At 40.6% G+C, this 17,318-nt stretch overlaps 1 protein-coding gene across 10 annotated transcripts in view; it reads left to right on the top strand.

Moving 5' to 3' along the window:
- DTNA (dystrobrevin alpha) overlaps nt 1-17,318 on the top strand; it is a 202,305-nt gene that overhangs the window by 131,321 nt on the left and 53,666 nt on the right. For all 10 annotated transcript variants that reach the window (XM_070747721.1, XM_070747719.1, XM_070747716.1 and 7 more), the window contains 2 exons: nt 6,561-6,774; nt 14,429-14,514. In XM_070747721.1, coding sequence (XP_070603822.1) covers nt 6,561-6,774; nt 14,429-14,514 — 300 coding nt within the window. The remainder of the gene's footprint in view (nt 1-6,560; nt 6,775-14,428; nt 14,515-17,318) is intronic.

Consider the following 17,318-nt stretch of genomic DNA (forward strand, 5'->3'; position numbering starts at 1 on the left):
GTAATAAAAATACACTGCTCAAAAAAATTAAGGGAACACTTAAATAACACAATATAACTCCAAGTAAATCAAACTTCTGTGAAATCAAACTGTCCACTTAGGAAGCAACACTGATTGATAATCAATTTCACATGCTGTTGTGCACATTCAACTTTGTGCAGAACACAGTATTCAATGAGAATATTTCATTCATTCAGATCTAGGATGTGTTCTTTGAGTGTTCCCTTTATTTTTTTGAGCAGTATAGAATAAATGCATGCTTTATGCATACTACTCAATCATTCCCCCTCCCCTTTCTTTTAGCTCATACTTTAATTTATAAGACAGGGGAGTGAAAAATGGTATCACTAGCTATGTAGCCAAGTCTTTGCAATGTTCATTCAGATGCATGGATATAAATTATTTTAAGGAAACAGCAGAAATCTTTATTTGTGTTAAACTAAAGTTAATATGGTTAATGTATAAGAACTCAAATATATGCTCTTTTCTAAAAAATGGCCACTGCCACCTAGTGGTTAGTAATAGGTCTCTCTCCATTAGAAATAGAATCTGTATTACCTCATCTTTAGGAAGTGATATAAAATTTATTATCTAACAAGTCAGGGCTCCCCTTTTCATATGAAATTTCAAGCTGTTTCTACTCAATGATAGCTTTAATTATCACTATTCCCTTAGCAAGCCTAGCTATTTTATTCATTTTGGCAGAGACAGTGTATTCAGTTTCTTTATACTGTGTTTTTATATCTGTTTGATATAAAACTGGTCTGCAACTTCCTGGTCTCTCCTAATTTTATTGTCCCTTTTGGATAATATGTTGATATTGGCAATCTTCTTTCTTTAAAAAGAAACCACTTTTTAAACCAGGGTATCTTCGATATAGGAAATAATAATAGATGCTCGCAGACCGACCAGGCAGACATCAGTGAAAAGGTACTCTTCAGTTATATTCCCTAAAAAATAGTCCCTTGGCCTGAATTATGATGATAAATTAGGTTGCTATATTTACTAAAGTTAAACAAATCTCAGTCATTTGAAGGAAAACAGCAAGTTGCTGTCTTATTAATTAATAAATTGGCACATAAATAATTTCCAGTGACCGATGCAAAAATAATACTAATTTAGCTCCTCTGCTTTTCCCTGTCATGCTACAATACTTTTAATAGTTTTATTTTTATAATGCTTCTACAGCCTCTTATGGACAGGCAGATTTGAAGTTATTTTAAATAGCCATCTATTGGTTAGCTAGTACTTTTCTGTATACTGCTTTATTGTTTTGTCCTTGAAGATTTTGCTGCAGTTGAGAGAACTATAATAGATATATAAAATATGATTACAGCTATATATCATTTGTAGATACATGCTCAACTTTTATTTAGCACACAGCCAATATTCGGATATTCTTATCTCACTTACCTTCCTATATATTTCTTCACTTTAATATATACGCAAAGAAAAAGAAGATTTCAAAAAATAAACCCCAAAACAGATAAGGCAGAAAGGACATTAAAACAAACAAACAGATGCACATATATACAAAACATCTCAGTTTTTAAACACATTAAACGTGATCGCAATAAAGATTTGATTGACTGAATATTAAACACTGCCCACACAAAATAATATTGATCAGTGTTTCCATTGCATTGAAATAAAGTAAGTTCACAGGCAGAAAGTAAACATATATCACCAGTCCAAGATCATAAATCTGGCATGGCACGGTCTTTCCATCATAAAATAATATTTCTTTGCTACAGCTGATGCTCAGTAAATCTACAGTTCTTCAAAAAATGATTAATTCCAAATGTTTGGCATATTTCAAACTCTGTCAAAATTACATTCAATGGCTTTAAACCATATTATTTTCCCCAAAACCACTTTAACAAACTTAAAATAAGGCAATAGCGGACCAAGATGTATTTACATGTATTTCATTACACATTTATAGAGAATGTAAGTCAGATGGCAATTAAATTATTTTTCCCTCTATTTTTTACTAGTCAAAAAAAGGAAGAGGATGGCTTTGTTTTGGGTTCAGCCGCTATTGCAAAGCCAAATCTCATTGGTTATTTATTTATTTATTTATTTATTTTGTCCAATACACAATAAGGGTTTTAGTGGGTGTATATCTATATACACATAGTAAAATACATGATGAAGGTTATAGAGGAGATACTCATAGTAAAATATATCTAAGAAATACAGTGATCCCCCGATCATTGCGAGGGTTCCATTCCAGGACCCCTAGCAATGATCGGGTTTTAGCGAAGCATGCGCAGATGGTGTTTTTACTTCCGCAGCGCTAGCGAGGACTTCTGTTTTAAAACAGCCGCGCGGCTTGCCAACTGAGTCCCGAAGACAAACGTCAAAGGCGAACTTCCGCGTTTGTCTTCGGGACTCATTGGGAAGCCGCGCGGCTGTTTTAAAACGTCACCGCCGGCATGGGGGGCTTCCTAGCAGCCCCCCAAATCCGGGTTTGGGGTCTGGGGGGTGCTGGCAAGCCCCCCATGCCGCCGGCGACGTTTTAAAACAGCCGCGCGGCACCCAATCTTCGGCTCCTCGCTAGCGGGCAGGCAGGCGGCGGACAAGCCGTTCGCTGGCGCCGCTCGCTCGCGCTTCCCAGCTGAGTCCTGAAGCGAATTGGCTTCAGGACTCAGCTGGGAAGCGGCGAGAATGAACGGCGTGGGCGGGCGAAGGGCGGGCGCGCGGGCAGGCAGGCGGCGGACAAGCCGTTCGCTGGCGCCACTCGCTCGCGCTTCCCAGCTGAGTCCTGAAGCCAATTCGCTTCAGGACTCAGCTGGGAAGCGGCAAGAATGAACGGCGTGGGCGGGCGAAGGGCGGGCGAGCGGCAGCGAGGAGTTTGCGTGGGCGGTGGGGAAACTCCTTGCTGATGCCCACCGCTCGCCCTCCCGCCAGCAAGAGGGGGAAGACCTAGGGAAGCCGCCCAGCATCTGATCTGCCCGGCGCCATCTACGCATGCGTGCCCATAGAAAAAAGGGCGCGCATGCGCAGGTGGTGTTTTTACTTCCGGGTTGCAAAATCGCCATATAGCCATTTCGCAATGATCGGGATCGCAATACCTGGGGGATCACTGTAATAGAAAAGAAGGTATAGTAATAGAACATATAAATGAAAGAATAGAAGAAGAGATATAGGAATAGAAGAAAGGTATAGGAGATATAGGAGAGCAATAGGACAGGGGACGGAAGGCACTCTAGTGCACTTGTACTCGCCTCTTACTGACCTCTTAGGAATCTGGATAGGTCAACCGTAGATAATCTAAGGGTAAAGCGTTGGGGGTTTGGGGATGACTCTATGGAGTCCGGTAATGAGTTCCACGCTTCGACAACTCGGTTACTGAAGTCATATTTTTTACAGTCAAGTTTGGAGCGGTTAATATTAAGTTTAAATCTGTTGTGTGCTCGTGTGTTGTTGTGGTTGAAGCTGAAGTAGTCGCCGACAGGCAGGACGTTGCAGCATATGATCTTGTGGGCAATACTTAGATCTTGTTTAAGGCGTCTTAGTTCTAAACTTTCTAGGCCCAGGATTGAAAGTCTAGTCTCGTAGGGTATTCTATTCTATTATATGGCACCTCAAAACCAAACTGAGGTTTATGAGCATAAAGTGTGTTTCCTGTAGTTTATGTAGATGTGGATTCTTCAGCCGGGTGACCCTATTGGGAGTCCAACAGTTGAGCAATTTGTCAACTTACCCAAATCTATTGTCAGACATACTGTTTTATCTTTCACTATGCACGCAGAAGTCCAGCAAATCAAGAGAATACCAATAGTTGGAAAGACTGATTTCTAAATGGGGAATGTATAAGATTCTACTTAATAGCCAGTCATCAACACCACACACTTAACAACTAAAAGACACATACAACTGGGCACCACATAACTACTACACATAGAAAAGCCCAGTGCACACGTTCTGGAGTTTGAGAAGTTCCCTGAGGATGGGCTGTAGCACAAGACCAAAAGCTTGGAAGAACAAACCTCAGGTCCCAGTGATCAACTCAGATTGGATCATGCAACATTATCCTGGGACATGTGTATTTTCTTTCATTTGCAAGACTAAAATAAATTTAATAAACAACAAAATGTAAAAGTTCCTCATTTTTTCCTACATCTCAAAAGCACCCAGAGGGAGCTGTCTCTCTTCTAAAGAGAGAATATGTTTGATGTGTTACATCAACACATGGCTGCATCGAAATGTATCCAAGTGTATTGAAATTCCATTTCTACTTACTGATGCAACTTCACACAGTCTCTCTATCTCTTGCAATTTCTCTGATTTCATGCCACCTTTATCAGTTTTTTTGACTGGGTGATGTTTACATATACAGGCATCATTTTGGTTGTTTTTAATTTGGGTTAGGAATGAATTGGATAGAAACATAGCAGACTGACGGCAGAAAAAGACCTCATGGTCCATCTAGTCTGCCCTTATACTATTTCCTGTATCTAACTGATTCTTTAGAACTGTTAGTAGTTTGGCAATGACATCACAAAGCCAGTTCTGTTGGTGTCTCTGTGGGCGTTGCCATCTTGGATTTGTCTTCTGCACATGCTCAGAAGTTATTTTCTTAATTACTGCAGGTGTGCACAAAGTATCCAGAACCCACCCCTGCATGAAATGCTGTTTTCAGTAGATCCTGTAAATCATTAAAATGGTGGAGCAATCCTTAATTCTATTTTATGCCAGGACTGCAACTGAAAAATAGTATCTCCTTGCCTCCATCTGCCACAGTTCCTTTCTGGGCTAATTGGATATTTTGTCAGCAAAGCTTCATTTCTTGGTGATGAGAAGACAATTGGATTATTTTAGGTCCTCCTGAATTTTCATTGCTTTCACATTTTAAATGAATACATACTTCATAGCTTCAATAAATAGGGTGGAACCATCTGCAGGTTTCTAATGGTTGATAGTAATCTACGATTAGGTCCCACAGAGTTGGCCTTCTCCGGGTCCCTTCAACTAAACAATGTCATCTGGTGGGACCCAGGGGAAGAGCCTTCTCTGTGGCAGTCCCGGCCCTCTGGAATCAACTGCCTCTGGAGATTCGAACTGCCCCCACCGTCCTCGCCTTCTGCGAGACTCTGAAGACCTACCTATGTCGCCAGGCATGGGATAATTGATGCATTCCCTTGTTGACTAGTAAGATTTATGTGTGGTATGATTGAGTAGTATTGACTGTTTTTAAATGATAGTGGGTTTTAGTGTCAGTTTTTAATTATTGGATTTGTACTAAATTGTTTATTGTTGTTGTGAGCCACCCCAAGTCTTTGGAGAGGAGCGGCATACAAATCTAATATATTACTATGATGATGATTATTATTATTATTGTTGTTGTTATTATTATTATTATTAAACACTCATATGGAAAAAGAATCACACATGATGCTAGGTCACAATATGATGTCCTGAAAGCAAAAAATGATAGGAGGAGCCAAGATAAAACTGAAATTTCATTTCATTTACATTTAATTAAAAGTAAAAAATAATATAATTGCTTCCTAATCATAACTTTAAAAGAGCTCTACTCTTTGTACAGTTATTATTGACTTCAGGCTAATGTCAGTAAAGCTGGCATTTATGTTCTGAATATCTCTTAGTTGCCATGTCTAAGAACCGAGTTAAACATTATACAGATAATAATGCAAAAACAGTCTTGAATTAAAGGTACCTAGGAGGAAAATCAGAAAATAAAAAAAAGGATATGTCAATCAATCCATCATAAAAAAAAATAAGCCCAAGAGAACTTCATTAGATCAGAAGAATTTCTAACTGCAAAGGAATAAGACAAAAGCACAAGAACCAAACGACTCCCATCTCAGTGTAGTTCAAAATCACTATATAATTCAAAATTCTAAAGTTTAATTATAATTAAACTAATAATTAATTATTATATCAAAATAAATCTTATTAGAAACATAGAAACATAGAAGTCTGACGGCAGAAAAAGACCTCATGGTCCATCTAGTCTGCCCTTATACTATTTTCTGTATTTTATCTTAGGATGGATATATGTTTATCCCAGGCATGTTTAAATTCAGTTACTGTGGATTTATCTACCACGTCTGCTGGAAGTTTGTTCCAAGGATCTACTACTCTTTCAGTAAAATAATATTTTCTCATGTTGCTTTTGATCTTTCCCCCAACTAACTTCAGATGGTGTCCCCTTGTTCTTGTGTTCACTTTCCTATTAAAAACACTTCCCTCCTGGACCTTATTTAACCCTTTAATATATTTAAATGTTTCGATCATGTCCCCCCTTTTCCTTCTGTCCTCCAGACTATACAGATTGAGTTCATTAAGTCTTTCCTGATACGTTTTATGCTTAAGACCTTCCACCATTCTTGTAGCCCGTCTTTGGACCCGTTCAATTTTGTTAATATCTTTTTGTCCTTGAGCTATCACTTAAATTTTTGGATGAAGGAGCTACGTAAAGATGAGCTTTTCTTATGATTTTCTGTGAATACCTGAATATAATATAAGAATTCTGTATCATGATTTTGTTTTGTCCAATACTTAACTATTGTTTTTGAATTTATCCATAGTGCACCTAGTGGACATTTGGAATGTTATAGAAGCATTGCGGGAAAACTCTTTGAACAACTTGGACCCAACTATAGAGTTGAATGTAGCTCGACTTGAAGCTGTGCTGTCCACTATTTTTTACCAACTCAACAAACGTATGCCAACAACCCACCAGATTAATGTTGAACAATCCATCAGTTTACTGCTCAACTTTTTGCTGGCAGCTTTTGATCCGTAAGTTCCTTTAATAATAATGAATACCTACTTGTTTTCCTATTAGTTGTTGAAAAGCATTAGCTCTTGAGCAAAGTGCCAATTTAAAAAAAAATGAGGACCTTATACAGAACTGAAAATTACACATTTCTCCATAGTGAGTGGAGCCAAATTCCAAGAATGGGATGACACCGTCCCTTCAGCCAATGAGGATTGTAGATCTCTGTCTCTGCCTCCATTTCCCCCCTCTTTGACTTAGGCCTAGGTCTGGAAGGATGTGTTCTTTTTCTCCCAGCTTGGAATAATTTCCCACTCCTTTTTCAAGTCAGGATTCGTCAATAGTGAGTTTGTTTTCTCAGCAGCTTCCCATTAATATAGCTTGGAGACGCTGAAGCTGTCACTGCTCCTTAGTGCCCAGCCTTCAGCCAAGGCCATCTGAAGTCACAGGTGGGGGAAAGGGTGGACTTCCCCTTTCCGACCAGCCTTTGTAGCTTGCAGCTCCATCCTTACTACCGACTGTTTCAGGCATTGTGGGTCTGGCAGCGGAGTGGGCGCTATTACAGGCTTCATGCCTCACAGCTAATTGCCACTGGCAGGTACTTTGCCCTCCATTCACTGGCAATAACATTCCAGCCACAGGAGCTAATCACTCGAATGACCCACAGCCAGAAGAGACTTGTGCTCTTATCCTGCATTGGCAGGGGCAAGCAGCTCAAACTAAAGAGCCACAGGAGCTTTCCGCTTGTGTGGCTAGCTGCCCTAGCCCCGAAGGAGTCCTTTGGCTCCGCCCATATTAGAAGCTGCTACGGTCACCAGCTGGAACCTTGGCTGTTCACATTACCGGTTCCAACTGTTTTGCTCTATATTTCTGCCCCTGGCTGCCCTGCCAGTTGAATTAATCGAAAGTCTGACAGTTGAAAAAGGTAAGCCTTGCAATGTGGCGGTGGCCATTTTGCAGGTGAATAAACTGCCTGGCAACAGTGGCCATTTTGCCAAGCAGTAATCTGCCCAACAATTGTAGCAGCCATTTTGTTTCACCAGAACAAGAGGGCAGAGGCAACAGCCATTTTCAGTCCCAAGAAGAAACAGCACAAAGGAGGCCGCCATTATACGAGATCCTGGTCTCAATGCTATGGCGGATAACAGCAGCCAGGCCAAGCCCCCAAAAGCAAATTTATCCAAATGGCTAAAGAAGGCCCACAATGCCTCTAGGTCCAAAGGGGAACCTGACCCCGTGCCCCTCCAGTCAAGGCAGGGCACATAGTAAGGTCTCCTCAGAGGGTCACTCTCAAGCTAAGACCCCCAAGGCAATCCAATGGTACAAATACCGCAGGGACAAAGCTCTGGAAAAGATCTGCACCAGGTCCAACCATGCCTGGGCCCTGGACTCACCCTCCCATGCGGGCAATATTGGTCAACTCACTCAGGATGGCACAAGCCCTGTGCAAGATAATGTGACTCCCGATGACCAACAACAACACTGTCTCTGGACAATCCCTGCACACACATGGTCATATGAAGACCGTCGGGGTGGTGCTCCAACAGATATTCTTCAAATTATTCCATGGGATCTCGATCATAGGGATCCCAAGCTGATGATCAGCTTGGCCTAGACTAGTGATGGTGAACCTTTTTTTCCTTGGGTACCAAAAAAGCATGCGTGCACACTGTTTAACACCACAGGGTCTCGATTAACCTTGCCTGATCCACGTAGGGGCTATTGTGGATTCTCTGTAGTGAATAGCACTCCCAGGAGCAGCAGGATAGCATTTCTGAATTAACATAGCAGGTCCTACAGCAGCACAGGACCCTACTGAACCTGCTTTCCATGCTCCTGGGTAAAACAATTTCCACCATCAATATCATCCATTGGGTAAACCTGCATTCCAGGGAATTGCAGTGGTTTCTCTTACCCTTCCAGAGGGTGGAATGAAGCACATTGGTGCCCAAAGTTCTGCTGCCTCCGGATGTCCATTGAGGTGATGGATTTACCCTGCCATCATGAAAGGCTGCTTCTTCCAGGAACCACGCAAAATCATCATCACAGCGGACACCAGCCTGTATGGTTGGGGGGCTCATGCCCAGTGAACCGTCACCCAGCACAGATAGACCTTGATGGAATCATGGTTCAGTATCAACAGGCTGGAGCTCCTCGCCTTCTGCCTGGCATTCAAACAGTTGAGGCATCCGATTGCCAGACAGCATGTACTGATCCGTACCAACAATGTGGTTGAAAAAGCCAGTATCAATTGGCAGGGGGGCACCATGTCCTGACACCCTAGGTCTTTCAGCGGAACGCAGTTGGTTGTCTCTTTCGGCAGACCATATATCCAGAGTGTCCAGTGTCACTGTGGATTGGCGCAGCCGCACAACAATAGTATCCATCCCTCCATCTTCAGAGCCCTAACAGACAGATTCAGCCTATGTGTGGTGGACCTCTTTGCCAACCCAGTGAATGCCCAACCAGAGAATACCCAACTGCCCATATTTTATACCTGATACAAGACCCAGAGCGTGGAAAGGTCAGACGCTTCCCATGGCAATTGGCCATCTGACCTGTAGTATGCATACCCCCTGCTGCCTCTCGTCCCCAAGGACATCTGCAAGATTCTGGAGGAGAGGGCAGAACTGCTGGCTCTTCAATGGCCCAGGTGGCCTTGGGTCACAGACCTGAGGTCTTTTTGTCAACCATGGCAGATCCCCATGACAGAGTCTTTGCTAAGCCAGGGGTCATTGGTAAACCTGGACTCCATATGGTACTAACTGAATACCTGGCGGTTGAACGGGGCGCTTTGAAGAGCCAGGCCATGTCTGACTACATCATATGTACCCTTCTGTCCTCCAGAAGGCCTTCCACCAAGAGGATTTACTTGGCCCACTGGAAAGCCTTTTGTTCCTGGTGTTCTGGGGAGGACTGTTCGCCAGTTGAACTGACAATGGTGAAATTGCTTAAATTCTTGTGGTAGGGGCTCAACAAGGGACTATCACCCAATACAATGAGGTGGCAGGTAGCAAGCAGCTTTGTCCTCCGTGTTGTCAATGGGTTCCCTAGACTTTGTCACAACACCATACAATTCGCCGGTTTTTGAGGGGGGCACTAACTTGTGCCCTCTGGGGCTCCACAAGTACCCCACATGGTACCTTACCAAGATGCTCAACTCCCTAATGGGAGCCCTCTATGAGCCGTTAAGATCATCATCCCTTTGTCACCTTTATTTTAAAGTGGCATTTCTGGTGGCAATCACCTCAGACAGGAGGATTTCGGAGTTTGCTACCCTATTGGTCAGACCTTTATGGTTAAAGTAAATTCCATCTTTCACAGGGCTCAGGAGCTTTTGTTCCCAAATTTCTGCCACAATCCCTGCCACACCTTGGAAAGAATGTATGCAGGGCCCTCAAAGTTTACATCAAGTGCACATCCATGTTGCACAGAATGAAGACCCTTTTTGTCTCTTTCCAACCCGATTCCTTGGGCTAGAAGGTTTTCCCTTCCACAATTGGTCATTGGTTGTGCAGTACCATATCTAAAGCTTACGACCTCCAGTCCTTAACCCAGTCTATCCAGGTCATGGCACACTCAATGTGCAGGTCAGCTCCGACAGTGTGCAGGTCTCCGACAGTGTGCAGGTCGACTACGAGCGTGGTCCACATCAGTGTCCATCAAGGAGGTCTGCAGGGCAGCCACTTGGGCTTTTCCTACACCCTTTATCCACCACTACAGAATTGACATTTTCATTTTGGCGGAGGCGGCCTTTGGACACTGGGTGACTCAGAAAGTGCACTCACAGGATGTGACCTCTGACCAGACGTAGCCCTTCCCTATGGACAAACAGCTTTGGTATGTCCCATACTTGGTTGGCTCCACCCACTATGGAGAAGGGACATTGGTCCTTACCTGATACGCCTCTTCTGATAGGATGGAGCCAATATCCAATCCCACCCAAAGTCAGTCTGGTTCTGGTACATCAAATTGTGATCTTTTATTTTGTGTTGACTGGACCTTAGGAGAACACAAGGAGTCTGTCTCTCGGTCTTTGTCAAAGAGCGGTTTGACAGATTCAGTCCTCATTGGCTGAATGGATAGTGTCCTCCCATAGTTGGGTGTTGGATGTTGGCTCCACCCTACGAGAAGAGGTGTATCAGGTAAGGACCAACGCCTCTTCTATATTACCTTCAATCTCACTTTCTTCAAAGAATTGGCAAATACACATTCAGGAGTCAGTTGGAAAGACATCTGTCTGGCAGTGAATTGACAAAGAAAATAGTGGACCGGGGAATTATTTATCGTCCATTATTTATAAAATCCAGATTTCACACACACACACTATAATAGTTTTACTACAAGTTTCATGGGAATATATAATGTTTATTTTGACCTGAAACTGATACATCAGAATAGGAAACTTCTATGTTTTTTGGATATTACTTATAATTATTTTGCGGTAATAACATGAACTACTGGCTTATTATTTGAATGTAATACTTTTTGATGCATTCCTTTGCAACAGTTACCTTTGCAACTGCAAATAATTTTATTTTCTTTCCAACTAGTACAGTGAATTGTGCAAAAATAAATGGGAAAAAAGCATTGAAATCCATGCTATTTACCACTTCCTTACAATGCAAAGTTACAGCTTTTTAAAAATGTATTTAAAGCATTTCCTTAATATTATTCCATAGATGAATGGTCTATGTGAATATGCAAATTATGGTAATTGAATATAGGATCTATCAGTACGCTGCTGTCATTCTTAAAGGCATCTGAATAGCCTGGAATTACAAACTGGACTGACTGGCATCTGTTCTGTTCTGTGCGAGGTCTATTACTACATTATTGCTTAACTGCATTTTATTTTGGAAGCGTACTGGTTAGAAATCAACACAATTAAAGAACATTCTGTTGAGTTTATTTATCTTCCCATTTGCCTATCACCCTCTTGTGTCCCCTCCAATGTGCGTTTGATGGACCTTTCGTTTGGTACTGTGTACTTTCCTGAGCCAGATCAACTAGTACAGCTTAGTCACCATGGAAACAGCTGAGTTGGTGGGAAAGCAACTGTTCCACATGAAAAAGCAGCAGAGGCACTATATGTTAGCATCCAAATATCTCCCTTCCCCTCCCCAAGGAGAAATTGTCAGTAAGCTGCAGAAACATGGCCTTCAGAGTGTGTGAAAGGCTGTACAGTAAGGGGGGAAGGTCTTTGTATATATGCAGATCCTGGATTTTTGATTCTAACAAGAATACAAAGGCAATTAATTGCAAATGCATGGACACATACTTTGTTGTTCACCGCCAAATCACTCTCACAAAATTATAGATGTGAAAATTAGATCGCTATGATATACGTTCGTCTATTCAATAAACCAAGAAAGGTGTGAAACAGTGGTGTTTTTTTAAATAAAGAATATTGAAATTAAGTATGTAGAATATGCTCAGTGAATGCTACATAGGTTTTTCTTAGCTGAGTAACTGATCTCCGAGTGAGAGTCTTTCCGGTTTGCTCAGGAATAGCAATTCATTCAATTGTGCGAATTGCGGTTCTGAGGTGTCCAGATAGAAGACTTGGAATTTGTAACAGCTTTCATTAAGGAATTAAAGATAAGGCAAAGGAGTAAATCAATTGTAGCAATGTTGTCCTAACCTTTTTTTCATCTAACAACAGTAGTGGGTTCCTACTGGTGCTCCTACTTGCGTGCAGCTCCGTGGCTCTGGCGCATGAGTACACGTTCGAGCAAGATTTTGCTTCCTACACCTGTGCAGGTAGCAAAATCTCACAGGGATGCATGTGCAGGCGTGTTTCGACAGTCACGGAAGCAAAAAACCTCGATGAAATTTCGCTCGAACACCCACTGACGTGCCAGAACCACAGAACTATGCGCAATTAGGCATACCTAACGGAACCCACTACTGTCAATGTTTATAGCAGCATATGGTCCAAACATACATGAGCATATCTACATATATGCACACATAAACACTTCCAAGCTGAAGACAGTCACCAATTAAATAGATTTGAGGTTCTGAATCACTGCACAATTCATCTTTTCGTGTTACCAAATTGTATTTAATCTCAAGTAAGTGTTGTAAAATAAAATATTTCTTCCATGGAAATCACAGATCCAGAGCATTATAGAGGATTTACACTTTTCCATAATTCATCCCTCCCCAAAACACTTACGCTTCTCTTTAGTATCTGATCTCTGCCATAAAACAATGATCAACACATGCTGGAATTGAAGATACTCATATCCACCTTGGAAAATTTATAGATGAATTTGCTGCCAAAGCAGAGTCCTCTCCTTCTATAAATCTTTTCCTTATAAAACAACTGCCGGTACTTCATCTCAAAAATACCCAAGTAAGTTTACATGAAGAAAAGTGCTGTACATTAAGTAACTACCACCCTAGGCTGAAAAGGATAAACAGTTCAGACCTACTTAGGAGTTGGCTATGAGATCCAAGGCTAGACAAGAAAATTTGGGGACGCAGGAAACTTTTGGAAAAAGGCAATAGCCAACTGGTTCTGTATTTTGCCAAGAAACTACATGAATGTGTCCAGGGAACCAAATGATACTAAATGAAGTTATTTATTATTTAGTTATTTATTATATGTGAATTTAAAAAAATACATGAATTCTACAATGAGCAATGCTTTGATTAGAATTAACCTAACTGCGACAAAGAAATGCATAGATCTTGAGGGTCCCAAGAAGTTTTTATTAGAACAACAAGCAAAGATTACAACAAGAGAGAAAATGTCCCACAATTTAGCTAATGTTCTTGTCTCCAAGAATCTGATTGCTGAATTAAAGCCTTGGAGACTAGATAAGACATTGAAGCACAAATCAACCAAACAGATCTGTACAACATACTGAGTCCTAAAAAAATTGTAATTGAAGGTAATACAAACCAAGTCTTTCATATTGTATAAAAGTGTTGTGAGGTCTTTACTTCATCCACCAAAGTGTGCTGCATCAAAGCACTTTTGACATCTACGGTTGTGATTCAAAATGAAGATGCCAATTTCCAGACTGAATTAATTAGTTAACGGTTTGTTGGTGTCTTGCTATGCTAGCGGATTTCACAGTTTTGAAATCAGTTCTGAAATCATAAAGACCAAGTTTAATTTGAAAATGGCCCTTGCCTTCAGCAAAATACTTCATAGCAAATCATTTTTTAAAAAAAATCAAGGATAGAAGAGGAATTAAATCAGTGTTTATTTCTTAAATCCATAATTGAACTGAAATGTAATGATCTTTCAGCATATTTTGCAGTTTTGTAATTTGTACACCTTGATTAAAAATTTACAGAATACTGTATATACATTATTTCAAACAAAAATGCATATATGAGCAAAAATATAAAAATCCATTGTATTATGGAAAATTATTTGCATATGTATTAATTTTGCATAGACTGGAAAATATTCACAAATTAATGCAAAAAATATAAAGGGAAAAATGAAATTGGAAAAATGAGAAATGGAGAAAATCAAGACTTGACGGTTAATAAGAATCTCCATTTTTATTTAGATGGTAAATTGTTTTAAATGGGTTTGTTCTCAATTTATTATGAATCATAGCCTCAAATTTGAAAAAGAAGTGCAAGCCTCAGATATCTATGATATGTTTCTCAGCAACTATGCAAAAATTATTTTCTGGTTTTTTTGTATAGAGAAGGACATGGAAAAATATCTGTGTTTGCTGTCAAAATGGCCCTGGCAACACTTTGTGGAGGAAAGATTATGGATAAATTAAGATGTAAGTCTCTCTATGAATTTTAATCAAGTAGCTTGATAGGGGGCCATATATTTTTGGTTTTTAATGTAATAATCAAAATTAGCAAAAATATTATTTAACAAATTTGTGTATAGACTTCATAGAAAATTCTCATCATTGCTAATATCTTTGTCTTTTTTTGAATTTTTGAGTTTAAAAGAATTATGTTGCAATTGATCACAGAAATTATGCGTCCAGTAAAATGCATAATTTGCCATTTATTTTTCTGACTAGTTTTTATAATTCTAAAAAATGTTAAAATGCTGTAAAATTTGCATAATAGGACCACTCCCCACACCCACCCTAGTGTTTGAGAATTAAGAAAGTATCTCCTCAATTACGCACGTGGCTCAGATGAGTAAAGATTCCCCAGCTTATGCAATGTCATATCACCAAACTAATACTGTATTTGATTAATTTAATTTAATTTAATCTAATTTATTAGACTTCTATGCTGCCCAATCCCGTGGGACTCAGGGAGGCTTCAACAATAAAAGCAATACAATACAATAGCACAATAATAAAAAAGAAGTCAAACATAACAAAAATTACAAAACCCTAATTATAACCCAACTAAAATAACCCCATATAAAACACCTGAATCCAGTCTAATAACGACATACATACCAACCAAGAATAATTCAGGTGCGTCAGATGCTAAGATTTGCGGCCTCCAGGCCTGTCGGCAAAGCTAGGCCTTAGCAGCTTTTTTGAAAGGCCAATAGTGGGAGCAGTGCGAATATCGGGGTGGGGGGAGTTGGTTCCCGGTGTAGCAACAGAAAAGGCCCTCCCCCACGATCCTACCAACCTACATTGTTTAGTGGACGGGACCTGGATGAGGCCGATTCTGTGCGATCTAATGAGTCTCTGGGAGTATGTGGCAGGAGACCGTCCCGTAAATAGTCAGGCCCTAAACCATGTAGGGCTTTAAAGGTGATAAACAACACCTTGAATTGTGACCAGAAACTAATCGATAGCCAGTGCAGCATGTGGAGTGTTGATGTTGGTGTTAAAAGACAAAAAGTTAAGGACTCCGGAGTCTTCGGAGAGGGGCGGCATACAAGTCCAAATAATAAATAAATACTGCATATTAATTACCTATAAAATATTTGTTAAATGTTTTATAGCAAGGGTCTCCTACTGCCAGTCGACAAACTGCTACTGGTTTGCAATCTGTTTGAAAAGGGCCATGCAAGCTTTAGGCAAGCAAGCAAAGCTCCATGTGTGATATTAGACTTCCCACGCGCAACCCTTGCCTTCCCGCGGCTATCCTCTGCCAGTCCATGGATCCGGAAAGATTAGGGACTGCTGGGTGAGAGAAGCTGTTTTTACCCTCCCCAGGCATTGAATTATGGATATGGGCACTCGTGCATGCGGGATGACACACGCCCATGCTCTTTTGGCACTTGAGGGAAAAAAGGTTCGCCATCACTGCCCCATATAAATCAGTTCTCTAATATGAAACATATATAACCTGTTCTGCCGGGCTCTCTGGTAGGAGCCTCCCAAAAATTAAAGGGTACAAATTTCAGACACACACACATTTGAAAATTCAAAACAATGTTCTTTATCCCAAAATTCAAAATTAACTAAGCACTCTTTTTGTATTGCAAAGACCACTCGTCCCAAAACAACCGGGTAGTCTGTACAATTAACCTTAAGCAGTCATTAAGTACTTAGCTAGCAGCTGTGAAGAAACTTCACACCCCTTCTTCTTCCAACGAAGTGAGACACACATACACACACGTTGCTCTGCTTTGTTTTCAACGGCGTGAAAAATCAACAAGCAAAGTCCAGAAACCAGTAACCCAGGATTCCTGACGAACTGCGATCAGATACTCTTCCACAACGGCCAAACCTACATGCTGCTATTTATAGCAGCAGCCCTAATTACTGGAGCCCCACCCAAACACAGGTGGCCGCTCTTATTTCCTGTAATATGTCCTTACTTGGTCTCTTCTACGCATAATTTTGCGCTTGCGTGGATCCAAAACGTCTTCATCCGAATCAATGGAAGATAAGGGAGATTGACTGCCTGGGCTGTGTACCAAGTCCCCCTCTGCCGAGTCACTCCCACCTTCTTCGTCCGAGGAAACTAAACTCTGAACTGACTCTGTCGGCAATAACACAGGCCTGTGACATGTTGAAGTTTCTCCTGCATCCACCTCCACATTCCCTGGGGCAGGAGCTGGGCCAGAGCCAACCACAACATAACCAGCCATTTATCTATTTAGTCATTAATTCTACATTTAAATAGCACTTTAGTTGCTCTGACCAGATGAAGAGACTCAAAATATATCCAGCAGATGTTGTGAATCAATTTAAATATGCTTGAGATAAACACATGATCATTGTCTGATAAACAAAAAACAAAAAATAATTTCAAAGGCAAATTGAGTGGACCAATGGGTCTTCTCTTTTTTGCCATTGGTTTTCTATATTTCCATGTTTATCAATCTACAAACAGCCGTCTTCTGATTTACTGCTACCATTCTATAGATTATCATTCAGCAAAGCAAAGAATACACAGGTTAAAATGAAAAATGCATTTAATAATAATACTTTCAGAAGACATTGAGACCAAAACTATAGTCACGTGCTGTTACACTATGAGAAACAAAAATAAAACTAAACAGCTGCTAGAATAACTGATACCCACCCACCCCACAAAAAAGGATTCTGATCTTAGGGAGAAAAGAGATAAGTGTCGAAAGTGGTATTCTGATTTAGTTATATTAACCACCTCTTTATGAATATACAGTACAGTGTTCCCTCAATTTTTGCGG

This window comes from Erythrolamprus reginae, chromosome 3, assembly GCF_031021105.1.
Source record: "Erythrolamprus reginae isolate rEryReg1 chromosome 3, rEryReg1.hap1, whole genome shotgun sequence".
Lineage (NCBI taxonomy): Eukaryota > Metazoa > Chordata > Lepidosauria > Squamata > Dipsadidae > Erythrolamprus > Erythrolamprus reginae.